The sequence below is a fragment of the Periophthalmus magnuspinnatus genome, chromosome 9 (assembly GCF_009829125.3).
Source record: "Periophthalmus magnuspinnatus isolate fPerMag1 chromosome 9, fPerMag1.2.pri, whole genome shotgun sequence".
NCBI lineage: Eukaryota > Metazoa > Chordata > Actinopteri > Gobiiformes > Gobiidae > Periophthalmus > Periophthalmus magnuspinnatus.
In genome coordinates, this window is record NC_047134.1 from 32,446,183 (window position 1) to 32,463,422 (window position 17,240).

The 17,240-nt window shown below is 39.2% G+C and overlaps 1 protein-coding gene across 1 annotated transcript; it reads left to right on the forward strand.

Annotated features, from left to right (window-relative positions):
• Positions 1-6,065: 6,065 nt before the first annotated feature.
• On the forward strand, positions 6,066-16,866 carry slc25a25a (solute carrier family 25 member 25a). Its single transcript, XM_033972303.2, has 10 exons — positions 6,066-6,346; positions 9,634-9,760; positions 10,356-10,443; positions 10,519-10,633; positions 11,213-11,371; positions 13,758-13,910; positions 13,994-14,101; positions 14,359-14,526; positions 14,615-14,765; positions 14,971-16,866. Exons 1-10 carry the CDS (start codon positions 6,185-6,187, stop codon positions 15,153-15,155), a joined length of 1,416 nt encoding a protein of 471 aa, XP_033828194.1. The 5' UTR covers positions 6,066-6,184; the 3' UTR covers positions 15,156-16,866.
• The last annotated feature ends 374 nt before the right edge of the window (positions 16,867-17,240 follow it).

Here is a 17,240-nt window from a genome sequence, read left to right on the forward strand (position 1 = left end):
AGCCAAGAGACATAGTCCCTCCAGCGTGTCCTGGGTCTTCCCCGGGGCCTCCTCCCGGTGGGACATGCCCAGAACACCTCCCTAGGGAGGCGTCCAGGAGGCATCCTGAGCAGATGCCCGAGCCACCTCAACTGGTTCCTCTCGACGTGTAGGAGCAGCGGCTCTACTCCGAGCTCCTCCCATGTGACCGAGCTCCTCACCCTATCCCTAAGGGTGCGCCCGGACACCTTGCGGAGGAAACCCATTTCAGCCGCTTGTATCCGCGACCTTGTCCTTTCAGTCATTACCCAGAGCTCATGACCATAGGTGAGGGTAGGAACATAGATTGACCAGTAAATCGAGAGCTTCGCCTTTGGGCTCAGCTCCTTCTTCACCACAACGGACCGATACAGCGACTGCATCACTGCAGACGCTGCACCGATCCGCCTGTCAATCTCCCGCTCCATCCTTCCCTCACTCGTGAACAAGACCCCGAGATACTTGAACTCCTCCACTTGAGGCAGAGACTCACCACCCACCCGGAGAGAGCAAACCACCTTTTTCCGGTCGAGAACCATGGCCTCGGATTTGGAGGAGCTGATTCTCATCCCAGCTGCTTCACACTCGGCTGCAAACCGCCCCAGTGCTGCAGGTCCTGGCTCGAAGAAGCCATCAGGACAACATCATCCGCAAACAGCAGAGATGAAATCCTGTGGTTCCCAAACCAGGCCCCCTCCGGCCCCTGGCTGCGCCTAGAAATTCTGTCCATAAATATAATGAACAGAACCGGTGACAAAGGACAGCCCTGGCGGAGTCCAACATGCACTGGGAACAGGTCTGACTTACTGCCGGCAATGAACACAGCTCCTGCTCCGGTCATACAGGGACCGGACAGCCCTTAGCAAAGAGCCCCGGACCCCATACTCCCGGAGCACCCCCCAAAGGACACCACGAGGGACACGGTCGAATGCCTTCTCCAGATCCACAAAACACATGTGGACTGGTTGGGCATACTCCCATGAGCCCTCGAGGACCCGATGAAGAGTATAGAGCTGGTCCAGTGTTCCACGACCAGGACGAAAACCACACTGCTCCTCCTGAATCCGAGGTTCGACTATCGGTCGGATTCTCCTCTCCAATACCCTGGAATAGACCTTACCGGGAAGGCTGAGGAGTGTGATTCCCCTGTAATTGGAACACACCCTCTGGTCCCCCTTCTTATACAGAGGGACCACCACCCCGGTCTGCCAATCCAGTGGCATTGTCCCCGACCACCATGCATTGCAGAGATGTGTCAGCCAAGACAGCCCCACAACATCCAGAGACTTGAGGTACTCAGGACGGATCTCGTCCACCCCCGGAGCCTTGCCACCGAGGAGCTTGCTAACCACCTCGGTGACTTCAGCCAGGGTGATGGACGAGTCCGCCTCCGGGTCCCCAGTTTCTGCTTCCTGCTCGGGAGACGTGACAGTGGGATTGAGGAGATCCTCAAAGTATTCCTTCCACCGCCCGACAACATCCCCAGTCGAGGTCAGCAGCTCTCCACCCGCACTGTAAACAGTGTTGGTGAAGCACTGCTTCCCCCTCCTGAGGCGTCGGACGGTTTGCCACCGTATTATTATTATTATTATTATTATTATTATTATTATTATTATTATTATTATTATTATTATTATTATTATTATTATTATTATTATTATTATTATTATTATTATATAAAACAAGACCTAAGACTAAACCAAAGTAAAGTGGAGTCAAAACCTGAATAAGTCTAAACCAAGTTTTAACCAGAATAAATTCTAAACCTGTTCTAAACCTGGATTACACCAGGACAAAACCAGGACTACATCAAGACTAAACCAGTATTTCTCATCAGGTTTGTGTCCCTTTGCCTCAGGACTCCATAATAATCAATAGAACACTGGGTTGTCCTGGACATGAGGGTCCACTAAACATCAACATGATGATTCATGTTATATTTAAACCAGTACAGACTGGTTTAGACCACAGCCGATAAGGTTACGACATTGTGATAGTGAATATATCCCTGTAACTGACTGTTCACTGAATCAATATTTTTAAAGGTGCCCTATGTAACATTTCTGGTTAAGAGTCCACCACCTGCAAGGAGATGTTATTGCTGTGCCTGGAATGTTCCGCAGTATTGCATTAAACTTATCTTAAACTTGCATTATAGGTAACTGCATCTTAACATGACTGAAAGCTCACGTGCATCAGGACCTTTAAATGTTCTGTTTTTCACATGGTCATTTCCCACATCAATAGAATGAATAATTGTTGTCGTGTAGGCCAATTCCAAGTAGTCCTTTTGTCCAAACTCCTGGTTCAGATGTGGTTCAGCGCTTTTACCCAAGTGACATTGAAGGATGGGTCAAAAGCAGAGCACAGGTTTTCCTATGGGGGCAATAAAGCCTGATCTTACTGGACCTTGGAATGGGTTATTAGAATTTTCTAAGAGTTTCTCAGTGGAAAATGTCGGCATGGTGCACATTGATTGAAATGGAACTTTTACACACAAAAGACATTGGTTTGTATCTTTATGCTCAAGCCAAAAAACATTCACTCTTTAACTGTTGCTGTCTATAAATAAAATATGATTAATTACTGTTGAAAATAATCCATTATGTTGGAGCTATGGAAACTTTGAGGTTGTGGTCAAGAGGAATAACAACTTGGACTAAATCCTGGTCTAAATCAGGTGCAAACCAGAACTGAACCAGGACTAAATCAAGTTTGGACCAGGACTAAATCAAGTTTGGACCAGGACTAAATACAGTCTAAACCAGGAATAATCACATCTTAATCATGACTAAACCAGGATTAAACCAAATCTGAATTAGGATTAAAGCATGACTAAATCAGGACTACAACAGGAATAAATCAAACCATGACTACATAATTAAATATGGCCTGATATATTGGCCCGATATTGGCCCGATATTTGTATAAATAAAGATGGCCTGATATACTGGCCTGATATTTGCACTTTTGTTTGGCAGACCTTCTGTCTAAAGAGTACACATAAAGCTGAACACTTCAGTGCCAAAAGATAACTGTAGGCTACAAAGCATGACTATAAAGCTCTATTAAAGGTTTGTGGGGAAAAAGAGCTGTGGATGAGTTTGTAGTACCATGAATAGAAAAAATTATCAAAACCGGATCTATATCGGCAGAGATGATTGGCCATGGGTTTCTCTGGAGTCTAAACAACTGGTATCAGCATGGGCCATAAAAACAAAAAAAAAAACACACAAAAAAACACAAAAAACCCACAAAAAACTGTCTCTATAAATAAGGTTAGGTAAATCAGTCTAACCAAGCCTAAACCAGGACTGAATAAGAAGTAAACCAAATCTGGACTAAATCAAGTCTGAACCAGAACTAATTCTGAACTAAAACAGGGCTAAACCAAGGCTGAACCAGGACTAAACCAGGACTAAATCAGGTCTAAATGAGGATTGTTTCAAATTAGATTACATTACGACTATACCAGGGCAAAAACTGGTCTAAAGAGGGACAATCTGGAAATACACTCGTATTAAATATGGGCTAAACTAGACCTAAACCAGATCTAAACCAGGACTTAGCTTGACCATGACAGAACCTTTAACAATCTGACTTTAACTGGTCTATCAATAAAACAATGATTCATTGCAATTCCCATTATAGTTGTGCTTTTACTAAAATCCTGGAAACATTTGAATAAATGAACAACACACACACTCCTAGCACACATCAGATGGCATATTTTCTGAAATCAAACTTCTTAGGCACAGAGCGGCGGACGTCTTTCTTGTTTTGGATACAATTCACTTTACATAACACCTTCTGACTGACACAAATCCTGTTAACTGTAAACTACTGTTACGTAAACTTTATGGGCACACCTACACTGCCTCATATTTGAAAAACAGCTATATTACTGATAAACAATGCTATAAAATGTCATAGAAAATGCAATAGGTTGCATAATTCTATGTCTTCAAATACTTTTTGCAGGATAAAAAAAGAATTGAGAAGAAACTGCAATATATCCATTTTGTCATGTGTGTGTCTATCTTGTGTGGACAATACACAAATGTAACAGCTCTGTTCTGGTCATTTTAGTAAAGCCCCTCCATAGCCCCTCTCCTCTCAGAAATGTGTGACCCCACTCTGGGAGGGCTATAAAACACTCACCTTGTTCGACTTTGCTTTAAATTTCTTAATGTGTAACCCTCACTCTGTAACACATGGTACAATCTCACCCTGTTAGACTCTGCACTAGACCCTGCTTTAAAAACTGCGTAGGACAGTACTCACTTGCCTCTGCTTTTAATTTTGATGGACGTGCCTTTAACCCAATTGTATTGCTGTAAGTGACAATCAAGATCTATAGAACGATTCCCATGCCTCTGCGCCTGTTCTTCATACAACACAACAGAAACCGACACTTGTCTTATCCTAGCTCAAATTTAGCCAGGATAAATTTCAATATCATGCTGTACTGAATCAGGACTACACAAAAGAACGACTAAACCAGGGCAAGATAAGTCTAAACCAAGACTAAACCTAAGCTAAACATGGTCTCAACCAGGACAAACTAGAAGAAACCATGTAAACCTATTCTAAACCCATCCTAAACTAGGACTACATCAGGACCACACCAGGACCATGCCAGGACCTTACCAGCACAACAGGACTAAATCAGGACTAAACTGGTACAAACCCATGTTAAATCAGAACTAAACAAAACAAAGTGTGCTAAACCAGAGGAAACCAGTAAACCCGTTCAAAACCAAGACTAAACCAGGACTAAACTTCGTCCAAACCAGGACTACACCAGGGGTAAACCAGGATTACATGAGGACTAAACCAGGACTAAAGCCAGACTAAAAGTTTCGAGGCAAACCAGTTTTAAGACAGTTCAAAACTAGGAACAAACCAGGATTAACTGTTATGTACATGCATTTAATGTACCCCAATTTTCAGTCACGGTTTAGGCTCTAGTCCTACAATGCTGGAGGTAATAGAGGCTAACCAAACATAAATACTGATTCTTGTTTGTCTATGTAGCCTACTAAATATACAAACTCCTCTTCTCACCCCTCACATAACTATTATATAATGAACTGATCTTTCTAAAAATGTGTTGATCTTTACAGTCATCATAAGACCAGGGTCAAATGAGGAGTCAGAGTCTGATAAGACCAGGGTCAAATGAGAACCCAGAGTCCGATCTAGTTTTGTTCTGCCAAAATGAACTTTAAAACCAGTTGCACAAATGAGATGCCAGAGAATGGAGGGGCATTGCCAGTATCTATATTTACATTGGCACTGGTCTTGTTGGCAAAGCACTCTTCTCGTGAGTTGACATTTTTAAACCTCATCATATGTGATAGATAGATAAATAATACCATAAGAGACAGTTCAGTTATAGACGCAATGGGTTTTTTTTAGTTGTTACTGTTGTGTAAGTTTTTGTTTTTTTTACAATGTTAATGCTAATTTTAACATTGCATTACATTTAATATTAAACTATTTTCACATAGGCTTGTTTCATTTTACATTTTTTCGCCTGCACAAACTTAAAAATTTTATGTTTTGCAGTCTTTTAATATTACACGGATTTTAAAAGTAAAGGGCGCTGTCATTGGTTACTTTTTAGTAACCCCCGAAAAGAGCTTTCTGATTGGTCCAGAGCCTGGCAGGCGCTTTCTACAAGATCACTAAATCCTAGGCATTTCGTAAATATGCTGACATAATTCTGCATCTTTTGACAATAGTTACTGCCGGCCCCAACATTGTTAATCTTACGTCTAGGAACAAAATTTGAGTAACTATCCAAACTTTTTGCAAAAAATACGAGCGCGAAATCCGAAAATTGGTGCAGCGCTGCCAAGGAGCGAAATGCCTGGATTTTTGCGAGTCACAAGGCGCACGAGGAGAAGGCGGGACTTGCCACACTCTGCGTCAATGACATTCACCTCTGATTGGTCCGTAGTAAAATGACATCACAACTTCTCTGAGACAACCAATGACGTCTCCAAATTCCGGTAAAGGGGTGGGACATCGGCACATTCTTTAGCAGCCGGGCTGTTCCTTACCGGCATTTCAGTATTAACCCATGAGAGGGGAACGTCGTGCATCGCCGGCGGTATTTATTTATTTATTGTAGTTTATTTTAAGTTTATTGCAACCAGCTATGCTCGGCCTGTGCCTTTACGTGCCCGTGTCCAACGCTGACCAGGTGGAAGTGGAGTATTTCGAGTCAAACGGACTGCCTTCGGAGCTCAAGTCGCTCTTCAACAAACTTAGCGTGTTCCTGCCCTCCCAAGAATTTTCTACTTACCAAAAATGGAGAAAGGTACGAAAATTATTCTTGATTTTTAACCTTATCCCTCTACACAAGTCAAAACGCGTCCTGTAGGCTAGTCTGATTACCGACTTTCACAAAGCCAATTAGTTTGACCGCGTTTTAAGCCACGCATTCCGGTGATCTGGGGATTAGCATTTTTAGCATGGTTAGCACCGGCTTTTTGGAGCCTTTACGAGTAGGCCACGCGCGTGAAACTATAAGAAAAGTTATATTATATCGACAGTTTCTACCGGCGAAAGATATTTAGATATTACAATTACAAACCATGATCTTCTAAAGTAGTTTGTTCTTAACGATTGAATGGAAAAGGTTGTATTTTATTTCTTTTTCACGATGGCGCGCTGTCTGCGAGAACATTCCACGTTATGAATGAATGCACACAATACCCACTTATAGTTTCATTCTGTAATAATTTCAAAAATGATTACATTATTATCTGTTTACTGCCCAAAAAAGCATGCCTGAAAAATGGAAGCACGCTATCCATTTATTAGCAAAAAAGCTAATGGATTGCGTAAATTTTTTTTCCTGCTTTCGCCTGTAGGGTTTTTACACTATTGCATCAGCTCTCCAAGACCGGCTAGAAATTTCCCACAAATTTGCATTGCACATTAGATTGATGATAGATCATGTGAATAATGCCCAAGTGTGAAACTTACTAGACCTGTTTAAAAAAAAAAAAACCGCAGTGTGTGATACTGTTGGGTTTTATCAGTGCACAAAATCAGAAGGGGAATTTGCATGTAGGAAAATAAATCTAAATATATTGTCCTAATTTATAAATCGAAAGCATAACATTTTAGCTGCAAAAGCCTTACAAAGTGTACACAGTGTAACAATCTAATTTAATCAAGGGCATTTACTATTGGTTTGAATCAGTTGCCACAGAAATACTTCAAATTTGAAGTAACTTTTTATGCATAAATATTAAGTTGTTGCTTTTTCCAACTTTTCTTACATTGTCTTGGGTTAAAAAAAAACAAACTAAACTTTTTATAATTGCATGTATGAAATATTGGCTGTGTTATTGGAAATTGCTTTCCACTGATGATTTTTGATTGTTAAATGCATGTAAATCTAGAAAGTATGGATTAAGTCAGTGGAATTTTCTGCTTTTCTTGGAGTGCACAAGTCGGGGGTGTCCTTTTTCAAGTCTTGTACAATGTACTGACTGTGTTGATTCAGAGGCTTCTCAATCCCAAACCAGGGCTAAAAGATCAATCCAGTTCTTGATGAAATCACAATTTGAATAACCAAAAATGTCAAACTGCTACTAAATTGGAGGAAAGAAAATGCTAATATTTCTAAGAAAAAATCAGCTCTAATCCAATACCTCCATTTTGCTTGTATTTAATTTAAAATCTTAAATCTTTGTTTGGACATCTACTATTAATTTAACCTCTTTAATTTTGTAAAGTTATAACTTTTTGGAGAAATTGATTAAATGGGGTCACAGGAGGGTTAGTCTCTTGTAATCCATAGTACAGTGGTGTTGGGGCATCAGGCTCAATTTACAACTGTTTGATGTCCAGACACCAGCTCTGAGTGTTTTCTTACACTCTACAGGCACAAATGCTCCAGTTTGGGGGTTTATACAACCAAGGGACATATTGTAGTCTGGGCTGTTTTCAGTAACTGCTTGTCTGAAGTTATGATGATACTATGATTTTGCAGGACATGTGAATATTATGTCAGCTTTTGTAACAATCATTTATTTCGGCATTGCTTATCAAGCTGTGATAATGAACTCTATAATAGCACCGCAGCAGTAAAGCTTTTTTTCAGAATTGTTAGCCACTTCAAGTTTGGAAAATTCCAATAAAAAATCTTGGCCATGACAAAATTAAGATTCAAGAGAATTTAGGGTTTTTCAGATAATAAATGACCCAAAGCCTGACTACTGGCAGTCTGTCTAATCTTGAGTCTTCACACTTCTGTGAGCTGCTGTGGCTCACTAAACCAGTCCCTGTTCTCACCCTTAGGAATCATTTGCCCTTTAGATAATACATGTGAAAACTGTCAGTGAGAGGCTGGAGGGGCCCACACCTTCATTTACACTGTTACACAATTTATGCACAAAATAGGGCTGCAGCATTCAAAGACTTGAGACTGCAAGTTGCCAATTTTCACACATCAAACTGCAAAGACTCCCCCAGTGCATAATCTGAAATGCATGGGATTCTTGTTGAGCTGTGCAATTAATATAATTTTAATTAAAGTGATATAAAATCAATACTATTCATCAGTGATCATCTTCAGTCTTGTTAATCCATCAATAAAGGCATGTAGTTCAGAGTTCATACTTTGGAATGAATATTTCACTAGTAAAAAGATGAAAAATTTGTAGGTTAAGGATAAATTTGAAGCCATGTATTAGTTTTTAATAAGACAAAAATCAAATTGACATCATTATTAATCAACACCAGGAAGGAAATGGCCAAAAAGTACTTTGTACATATCAAGCCCTAGATTCTTGTATTGGTTCAGCAGTTCTCGTTTCTTTTCTCAACTGTTAAAGATCCTGGTTGGGATTTAAATGTGCACCGTCTTCATTTTAAAATAGATTTTCTTCCCCCAAAAGGTTTTAATTTTAAAGAAGCCAGTGTCCCTCTGTGACCTCCTTTAGATTTCCTGAATGACTAATGGTGCAATGAGTTTAGTTCAATCCAGTCAAGTCTAGTCCTGCTGACACCAGATCCTTGATCCTGGACTTGTGACCTGGGGGTTCAATTCCCAGGGCAGACCTCTTGCGCCAAGATTTTGGGGGAGGGGGGGCATTGTAAATGTTTGGAGTTTATGGGGGAAGCCTACTCAGGTTGCAGACAGAAGAACACTTTAGGAGTTATTTTGAGCTTGAAGGGCATACTGTGCGTGTGGTTGGTAAATGTTGTACAGTGTGAAAATGCCAGGTGTCAGAGTTTTGAATAGCTTGCCTATCCCACTTACGTCGACCAAGCAATAGAATTATAGTAAAAATGGTTAAAAAAAAATAAAAAAATAATAATTTTAAATTAAGCAATCATTTGCAGTTAAAGATATCGTGTTGACCTCAATGTTTTTGGTCAGTATACTTATGCAAATATTTGGACATTTTTCAAACAAGTTGGGATTTTTTTTTTTTTTTGCTTCAAATGGTCTATTTTAAATTGTTGCTCTTGTTGACTAATAATTGCACTAGTGGTAAAAGTATTAGTTGTACAACCCACTTCTTATTACTCGCTTCACCATTTATATAAAATTTGGGACATGTTGTAATTATTTCATCTTGTCTACAGAAATCTGTCCAAGCGGAGGAGGGCAGCGCAGATGGCCAACTGGACTTCGAGGAGTTTGTTCATTATCTCCAAGACTACGAGAAAGACCTAAAACTAGTGGTGAAGAGCTTCGACAAGAAAAATGCAGGTATAGATGCTAACACAGGAATGCTAACGAGGTAGCTGCCTCTGGGCATTTAGCTTAAACCCCTAAAGGTAAAGAGGCTAGTAGAATGTAGCAGCTAATTGTTGACCCACTTGCTAATGTTATCTATCCACTCATTAATGGTGTACACTTGTTTCTAAGAGTACGACTCTTATACAAATCTAAATCGGGAATAAAACTTAAGTTGGATCAAAGCGAAAATGAGACTAAGTTCTAAATTGAAATAGTTTTGTTTTTTGTTTCTGTTGTCTGAATCAGGAAGTGCAGTTGGCATGCTAGATTTTGTTGTTAACTTTACAGTGATGGCAAAACTCACAGAGCTCTGGTCTCTGAAAGTTGTGATAAGTACTTGGACTTTTAAATATCTCAATCCACCGCAATGAGTTTATAAGGAAATTTGAGGTATAATTTTGGACCACTGGAAACTGTTTTTAATGAAGACTGTAGAAGCTTTTAAGCAAAGATGCAGCAAAACCAGGACTGAAAAGGTCTAAAGTGGGTCCAAAGTCAGGGACCTGGAACTGGTTGTCCTTGAAATTGAAACAAATGTATTTAAGAAATGTTCTCTTGCTTCTAGGTTATGTCGACCCTAAAGAGTTTGTACAGTCCCTCCGTGACCTTGGCGTCCACATTTCTTTACAACAAGCAGAAAAAGCACTAGCAAGGTAAAGAAGAATTTTATTTAAATGACCTGATCTTCACCGGACAGTGACTAAGGGTTGTTTTGTTTGTTTCCTCAGCATGGACAAGAATGGCCTGATCACGATTAGCAGCAAAGACTGGAGCAACTGTGCAGTGACGGTGGAGAAAGCCGACAACATCCCTGAGATCATCCTCTACTGGAAGCACTCCACGGTGAGGACTTCAGCACAATTATGTGGAATTCTACCTTTACAATTTTTACCACTAATCTTTCCCATTAAAACAGTGGTTAATCAACAATGTTTAACTATTGGTCAGAACCATTCAACTGGTCACAAACTCATTAGAAGTCACCAAACCCATCTGATCCCTCATTGACGTGTGAGGGGATTAGGTCTAGACCATTATGTAAAATAGTAGCAGGTGGGTCAGACGGAGAGGCTATTTAAACCTGAGCTCATTCACGTTGGATAACTGTCGTCACGGGTGCCAAGACACACCGCGATCCCGACCGAAATAACCTGGGCCCCAGCTAGAATACTGGATGTACCCTCTGATAATTAGGCCAGTGGAGTAAAGTTTTATCTTTTGCCCTTAAAGTCAGTTGATTTATGTAAGACTGGAAAGGATGGGCATTTTGTACATACTGTTTTAGGTGCCACCATGTTTTGAACTGGGATGTCCAAGTCAAGTGTGTAAAATTTATCTCAACTTATGTCCCATTTAAAGAACGGGATGATTTTGTTTTTTGTATGCGCAGTTTTACAGATTTGTACTTCTTTTTTTTTTCAGATCTTTGATGTGGGCGATAACTTGCTGGTGCCTGATGAGTTCACGCTGGAGGAGAAGCAGACAGGCATGTGGTGGAGACACCTGGTGGCCGGAGGTGGAGCCGGAGTAGTGTCCAGGACGTGCACCGCACCTTTGGATCGCCTCAAAGTCATGATGCAGGTAAATCTGGTGCAGAATGTTATTACTAGAACATTTAGAGAGAACAGCTGCAGTAGCACTTGTTTTGAGAATTGAAGCACAATAATAACATTTCACTGTTTAATGAAACACAACATAACATATGTTAGGAATAGACATGAAATTCTTCAAATCTGATCAAATAAAAAGTTTCTAATTTGACTGTATCACATCTTCTGCTCGTATCCAACCATAACCATGCTGTCCCCAAGGGTGAAATCTCTCCTAAATTACACAATATTCATTATTTGACAATAAAATGCAGAACATTTTCCTTTAGGTAAGTGAGAAACTAGGGTTGGGTACTATCAATCAAGTAAATAATTAGTGCAATTGACAGGTAATGCCTTTCTAAAGTTTTGAAACGGGCATCTGACGTCCAAAGTTTGCAATGGGACACCGTTGCACTGAACTAAATGTGTACAAAGTGACATCATCATGTGACTTTGGGGTTGTCACCACCGCAACCTTTTGTCTTTGACCTCACGTGGTCAAACAGTTTGTTAATCTCAAACCCTGAGCTGACATATCCAGTCTTCCATTTTAGAGAGAGCAGTCCATTGCCCAATGGCCAAATACTTTTCCAAACTTGTCCAGACCTTCTTGGCAAAGGCATAAATATTTGAAAGACTGAAATCGAAAATGCAAAATCTCATATCAGAACACCCTTGTTTGAAGTCTAAACTACAGGGTTAGATTTGTATTGGCTACCAAACCTGTTTAGGACAGGACATGCAGTTCTCTGCAGAGGACAATGTGTCTACCACATAATCGCAGCTAATGAAACTTTTATAGGAGGGCAGAACAAAATTGTCTTTTATTTGTTATAATAAAAACTACTTATTTTAATGCATTTTTTTATTAAATGTTATTACACTATTAATAGTGTAAATATAATAAATAAAAAAAAATCATATTGGTAAAGCCTCATTGTTACGGTCTGTCCCAAATTATTAAAATTTGCTCCAAATTACTCAATAAATCCAATGCCTCATTTGATCCCTGTCATAAATTCAAGTGCCCCTCTAATCTCTGAACCCATTGCTTAACACGAGTTTTATTGATTACCATAAGTGTTTATAATTCCTCCACCCCTTTCCAACCAGGCCATAGTTCGGACTCTGGAATCGACCAATCACGCAGTTTGAGTCGAGCCCACACCTTTACGAACCACGTCAATGCCAGTACGATTTGTGTCGGTGAACTTGTAGCGCGTCACCAATTGGACTAATGCCCTTTACTTGTGTTGTAATTTATATTTTATGGAGTCTAAAGGTCACCACACTATTGCCCAATGAACCAGTTTAGGGTTGTAAAAGCCCTTGGTGTTCCAGTCTAGGGTGGCATGATAAATGGCATTGACTGGCTACAATACTTGTGGGGGATTGTGACACATCTTATTTTAAAATCAATATCCCAGTGACAATATTTGAACACTATAATGACTATCCACCAAAAAAAAAATCTAAAATGCTCTTGTAAATTTCTTAGTTGGATTCATACCAAATGGAAATCCACTCTAAAATAATGATAAAGTTACATTTTCTGCACTTGCGGTTCAGTTTAAAGATTACTATGCATGTTTTTTGTTTTTAGTCAGGTTTTTCCAGCAGTGTCTCTAAATGGAATGTCAAGTTCATGAATAAAAAATGGCAAAAAGCTGATTTTAAAAACAAAAACTTACATTGTAATCGTTCTAATTTCACTTTATATCCTTATTTGAAAATCACGTATACCGTAACTATATACCCTTATTGGAATGATTTAAAAACTAACTTTCATTGTAATCAGCTTTTTTGTATAAGTTTTTATTAATGACTGTCTACATGAGATTTTAATTTAACAAAGCAGCAATTGCATTATTAACTTCAAAGGCCATTTCAATGTTTATTATGCTTTGTCCTCTGCAAGTAACACAATGTTCCGCTCTTCCTGTTCTTGTTTTAGTCTAGCAGTTCTTGGTAGCATTAAGTTGTATAATCAGTTATCTGGACTAGTGGAGCAATTACTGTACAACTTGGACTAATCTCCAACCAGTTTCTGAGGAAGAGCGGCAATGAGATAAACATTCTGTGTTATCAGTGACTCCATAAATGAGCGGTTTCTTTAGAAAATGACTGACTTCGAAGAAAGCCATTACCTTCAAATTCTCTACTACTTTATTAGTTGATGTATTATAAGGCTAATTAAGGTGTAGCTATTAAAAATGGCATGTGCAGACAAAAAAACCTTGAGGGTCTAATTCATTGTTCTTGCAGTGTTGTTGTATTTTATGTATATCTTTTTGTTTATGTGAAGCACTTATGGCAGCTTAAGTTCTATTTTAAATTTGTTATAGAAATAACATTGAATTGTTCTTGCATTTCAGGTATATGGATCCAGGACCAATAACATGTGCATAATGAGTGGTCTAACCCAGATGATCCGGGAAGGGGGCACACGCGCTCTGTGGAGGGGCAATGGTGTCAACGTGCTCAAGATCGCCCCCGAGTCAGCCCTCAAGTTTATGGCCTATGAACAGGTACAAAACACATTTATCTTTTAAAGTTTTCTCTTTTTTCTGCAAATGTCCACATTTTTTAAAATTTATTTGAATCTTTTCAGATTAAACGGTTGATTGGCAGCGAGAAGGAGACTCTGAGCATCTTGGAGCGGTTCGTGGCTGGTTCTATGGCTGGAGTGATTGCACAGAGTACCATTTACCCAATGGAGGTGTGTATTGCTAGGGCTGTAGCTTACCTTCTTGTCATAACATTTTGATGTATGATATTCATGGGTTTCAGTTTCTTGTTTACAGCTGCCATTTTAAGAATATTATACCATTCAAAAGATGTAATATTTTGTTTTGAACTATTCTAATTTTGAATCTCTCTGAAACCCATTGACTAATGCTTCTAAAATGCCAAAAATATAAACTTCAATATTGTAATGTTTAGTCTTTCTAAATTGGGGTTGATTGTTGTCCATAGGTGCTGAAGACACGTCTAGCTCTGCGTAAAACCGGGCAATACTCGGGGATCTCAGACTGCGCCAAACAGATTCTCAGAAAAGAAGGGCTCTCTGCGTTCTACAAAGGCTACGTCCCAAACATGTTGGGCATCATCCCATACGCAGGCATTGACCTGGCCATCTACGAGGTTAGAAACTACAGCACCATACATCCTACATTAACACTACTGTACTTAATTTTAATTCAAATGTTTAATGACCTTTTTCTTTTTTCAGACTCTAAAGAACCACTACCTGCAGCACTACAGCACTAACTCTTCAGACCCAGGCGTGGTGCTGCTCCTGGCCTGTGGGACAGTCTCCTCCACCTGTGGACAGCTGGCCTCCTACCCCCTAGCTCTGGTCCGGACTCGCATGCAAGCACAAGGTGAGGATTGCACTTAAACATATACCTTTTGTATCTTTCTACATTAAAATTTTAATGTTGCCAGAGAAAGAAATTTGAATCAATGTGTCAGTACATTTAATTAAATAATTAATTATTGTTTTATATGTTTTGTCTCAAACTCTCAAATTTCTTTGCTTTGGATCAGCCTGGATAACCCTAACCTTGTCTCTCCCCTCTCCTCCAGCGGTATGTGATGGCGACAGCCGCGTCTCCATGTCTGGTCTGTTCAGGCAGATCCTACAGAGCGAAGGACCCACGGGTTTGTACCGTGGACTCGCCCCCAACTTCCTCAAAGTCATCCCCGCTGTCAGTATCAGTTACGTGGTGTACGAGAACATCAAGACTCAGCTCGGGGTCACGTCACGCTGAGATTATCCCACTAAAGATACAAACTGAAATCTAACACATCCTACAATCCAGAGACACTTCTGAGGTTCAAGTGGAGTTCAAATCATTCTGTGAATGTTGGAGAGAAACGAAGGATCGGATGAGAAGGTAGATGCCGCCATTTTGGTCCCACTTTTACTGGTGGTGGTGGGCGTGTCTGATTCTTTAGCAGTTAAGCCACGACAGCAAGTGAACAAAAAAATGTAGTTGAATGTAGTAAACTGAACTTATTCCACACTGCTACTTCCCAGCCATTTCTAAGGGAAATTGGTCAGTTCTGTGAAATTTGGTATAATTTGATCAAGAATAACTTCAAAAATGCATTTCAAATTTCACATCTAGAATTCTCAATTCAGCCTCTAATGTGAAAACATATCTTTGACAGGCATTTTATCATCACTGGACCTGACCAATTTTATTTTTAATGGGAATTCAAATCTATTGCATATTTTTCCTTTACTCTTAACGATCTACTAAGCGGCATCTACCTTGTTTTAATGTAGCATTACAGATCATAAGAAGGAAGCATTATGTACTATGGACTCTGTGAGCTCAGGTTTTTGTGGAAACTGAACTTTCCGCGGCTGCTATTTATATATTTTACTAGATGGAGATGCTATAAAGGTGAATGAATGTTGAATGGAAATATTAAGGGACCAAATCGCTCTTCTTGCTAATAAAGGTGCCCGTCGGAATATATAATGTGGAGAATGTCAGTTTAGCCAAATTAAAAACGTACCCTTTTTTTCAAAAGCAACTTGTCCAGCAGTGAATGTAATCTTTAGCCAAATGTCCTTTTCCCTTGCTTCTGTGTAAGATTGATATCCAAACATGGAGAAGTAATTTGCACATTTGTGAGTTTGAAAACTTCTCTCCCTCTTTACCTTATGAGCGAATGTACGTGTGGATAACTTCTTTGCTATACATCTGTATTTATTTGATTTTTAATGTCTAGAAGGGAAGCCGCACGTTGACTGAAAAGGGTAGGATCTCTGTACGAGGTCAGAAATAGGCCTTAAATAAAATGTTTTGCTGCTGATGTTGTAACACTAATTTGTTTTTGAAGGGTAAAAGGAGTTATGATTTCACAAAGGCAAGCGAGGTTTCTGATCAGGTTTTGGTTTAAATTTCCTATATAGATTTGATTTTGGCCATAACTAGGAAAAATCTTTTGAAAATGTATAAAAATGGGCGCAGGTACAACAGTTGCTAAGGTTGATACAATTTGGGCTTAAGGTGTTAATTCATGATACTAGGACAAAATTTTGCTTAAAAATCTGGAGTTTTGATCATTTTCAAATTTTGACCAATCCGAAAAAAAAAAGAAACCTGCCTGCGTTCAATTTTTTTATGTTAAACTGATGTGTTCTGTTTGTATTCAGCCTTTTCATTTTACACAAGTATAAATGTCTTAACTCAGTAATGTACATCACAGGTTGAAGAGTTATTATTTCACAAACCTCATAAAAGAAACTTATATTTTTATTTTGGAGATGTTCATGTTCACTGTAACATTTATACTTTGAAGAATGAGGGGCTAAACATGGCCGACATTATGCACTTTAATCCGAGCACTGGAGGAGCGTTTGAATGTGTGAAATCCAGTCTATATTGTATAAAGAGTTAATTTTTGTTTAAGAGTTTTAGAGTTTTTAATGGACCATTTTGATGCAAATAAATGCCTTTTCCTGTTAACACTTCTGTCTGCTTGTCTTTTGATTTCATTTATATAAAAACAATCATTTCAATCTAAGCATTTCTCATAGTTATAAGTAGAGGTGGGTAGAGTAGCCAAAAAATTTTACTTGTAAGAGTAACGTTACTTCAAAATAATATTATCCAAGAAGTATGAATTAGTGGTCCAAGAAATGACTTAAGAGTAAGAAAGTATTTGGAGGAAAGTACTATTTGAGTAAGAGACAACAAAGTCTGGTAAAGGATAGACACAAAAATGAAATTAACTAAATCATATCTAAAGGAGTGGAGCAAGCAATTTTCAAATCATTTAATATTGTCAACATAATCCTCTTGTAGACTTGAGAAGAAAAATAGCCAAAACTTTTAAGA

What these genes read in the sequence shown, in the direction of transcription:
- slc25a25a (XM_033972303.2), top strand. Translation starts at nt 6,185, where the DNA reads ATGCTCGGCCTGTGCCTTTACGTGCCCGTGTCCAACGCTGACCAGGTG. An exon ending in GTACCATTTACCCAATGGAG is followed by an intron (nt 14,102 to 14,358) that starts GTGTGTATTGCT and finishes TGTTGTCCATAG; the next exon opens with GTGCTGAAGACACGTCTAGC. An exon ending in GACTCGCATGCAAGCACAAG is followed by an intron (nt 14,766 to 14,970) that starts GTGAGGATTGCA and finishes CCTCTCCTCCAG; the next exon opens with CGGTATGTGATGGCGACAGC.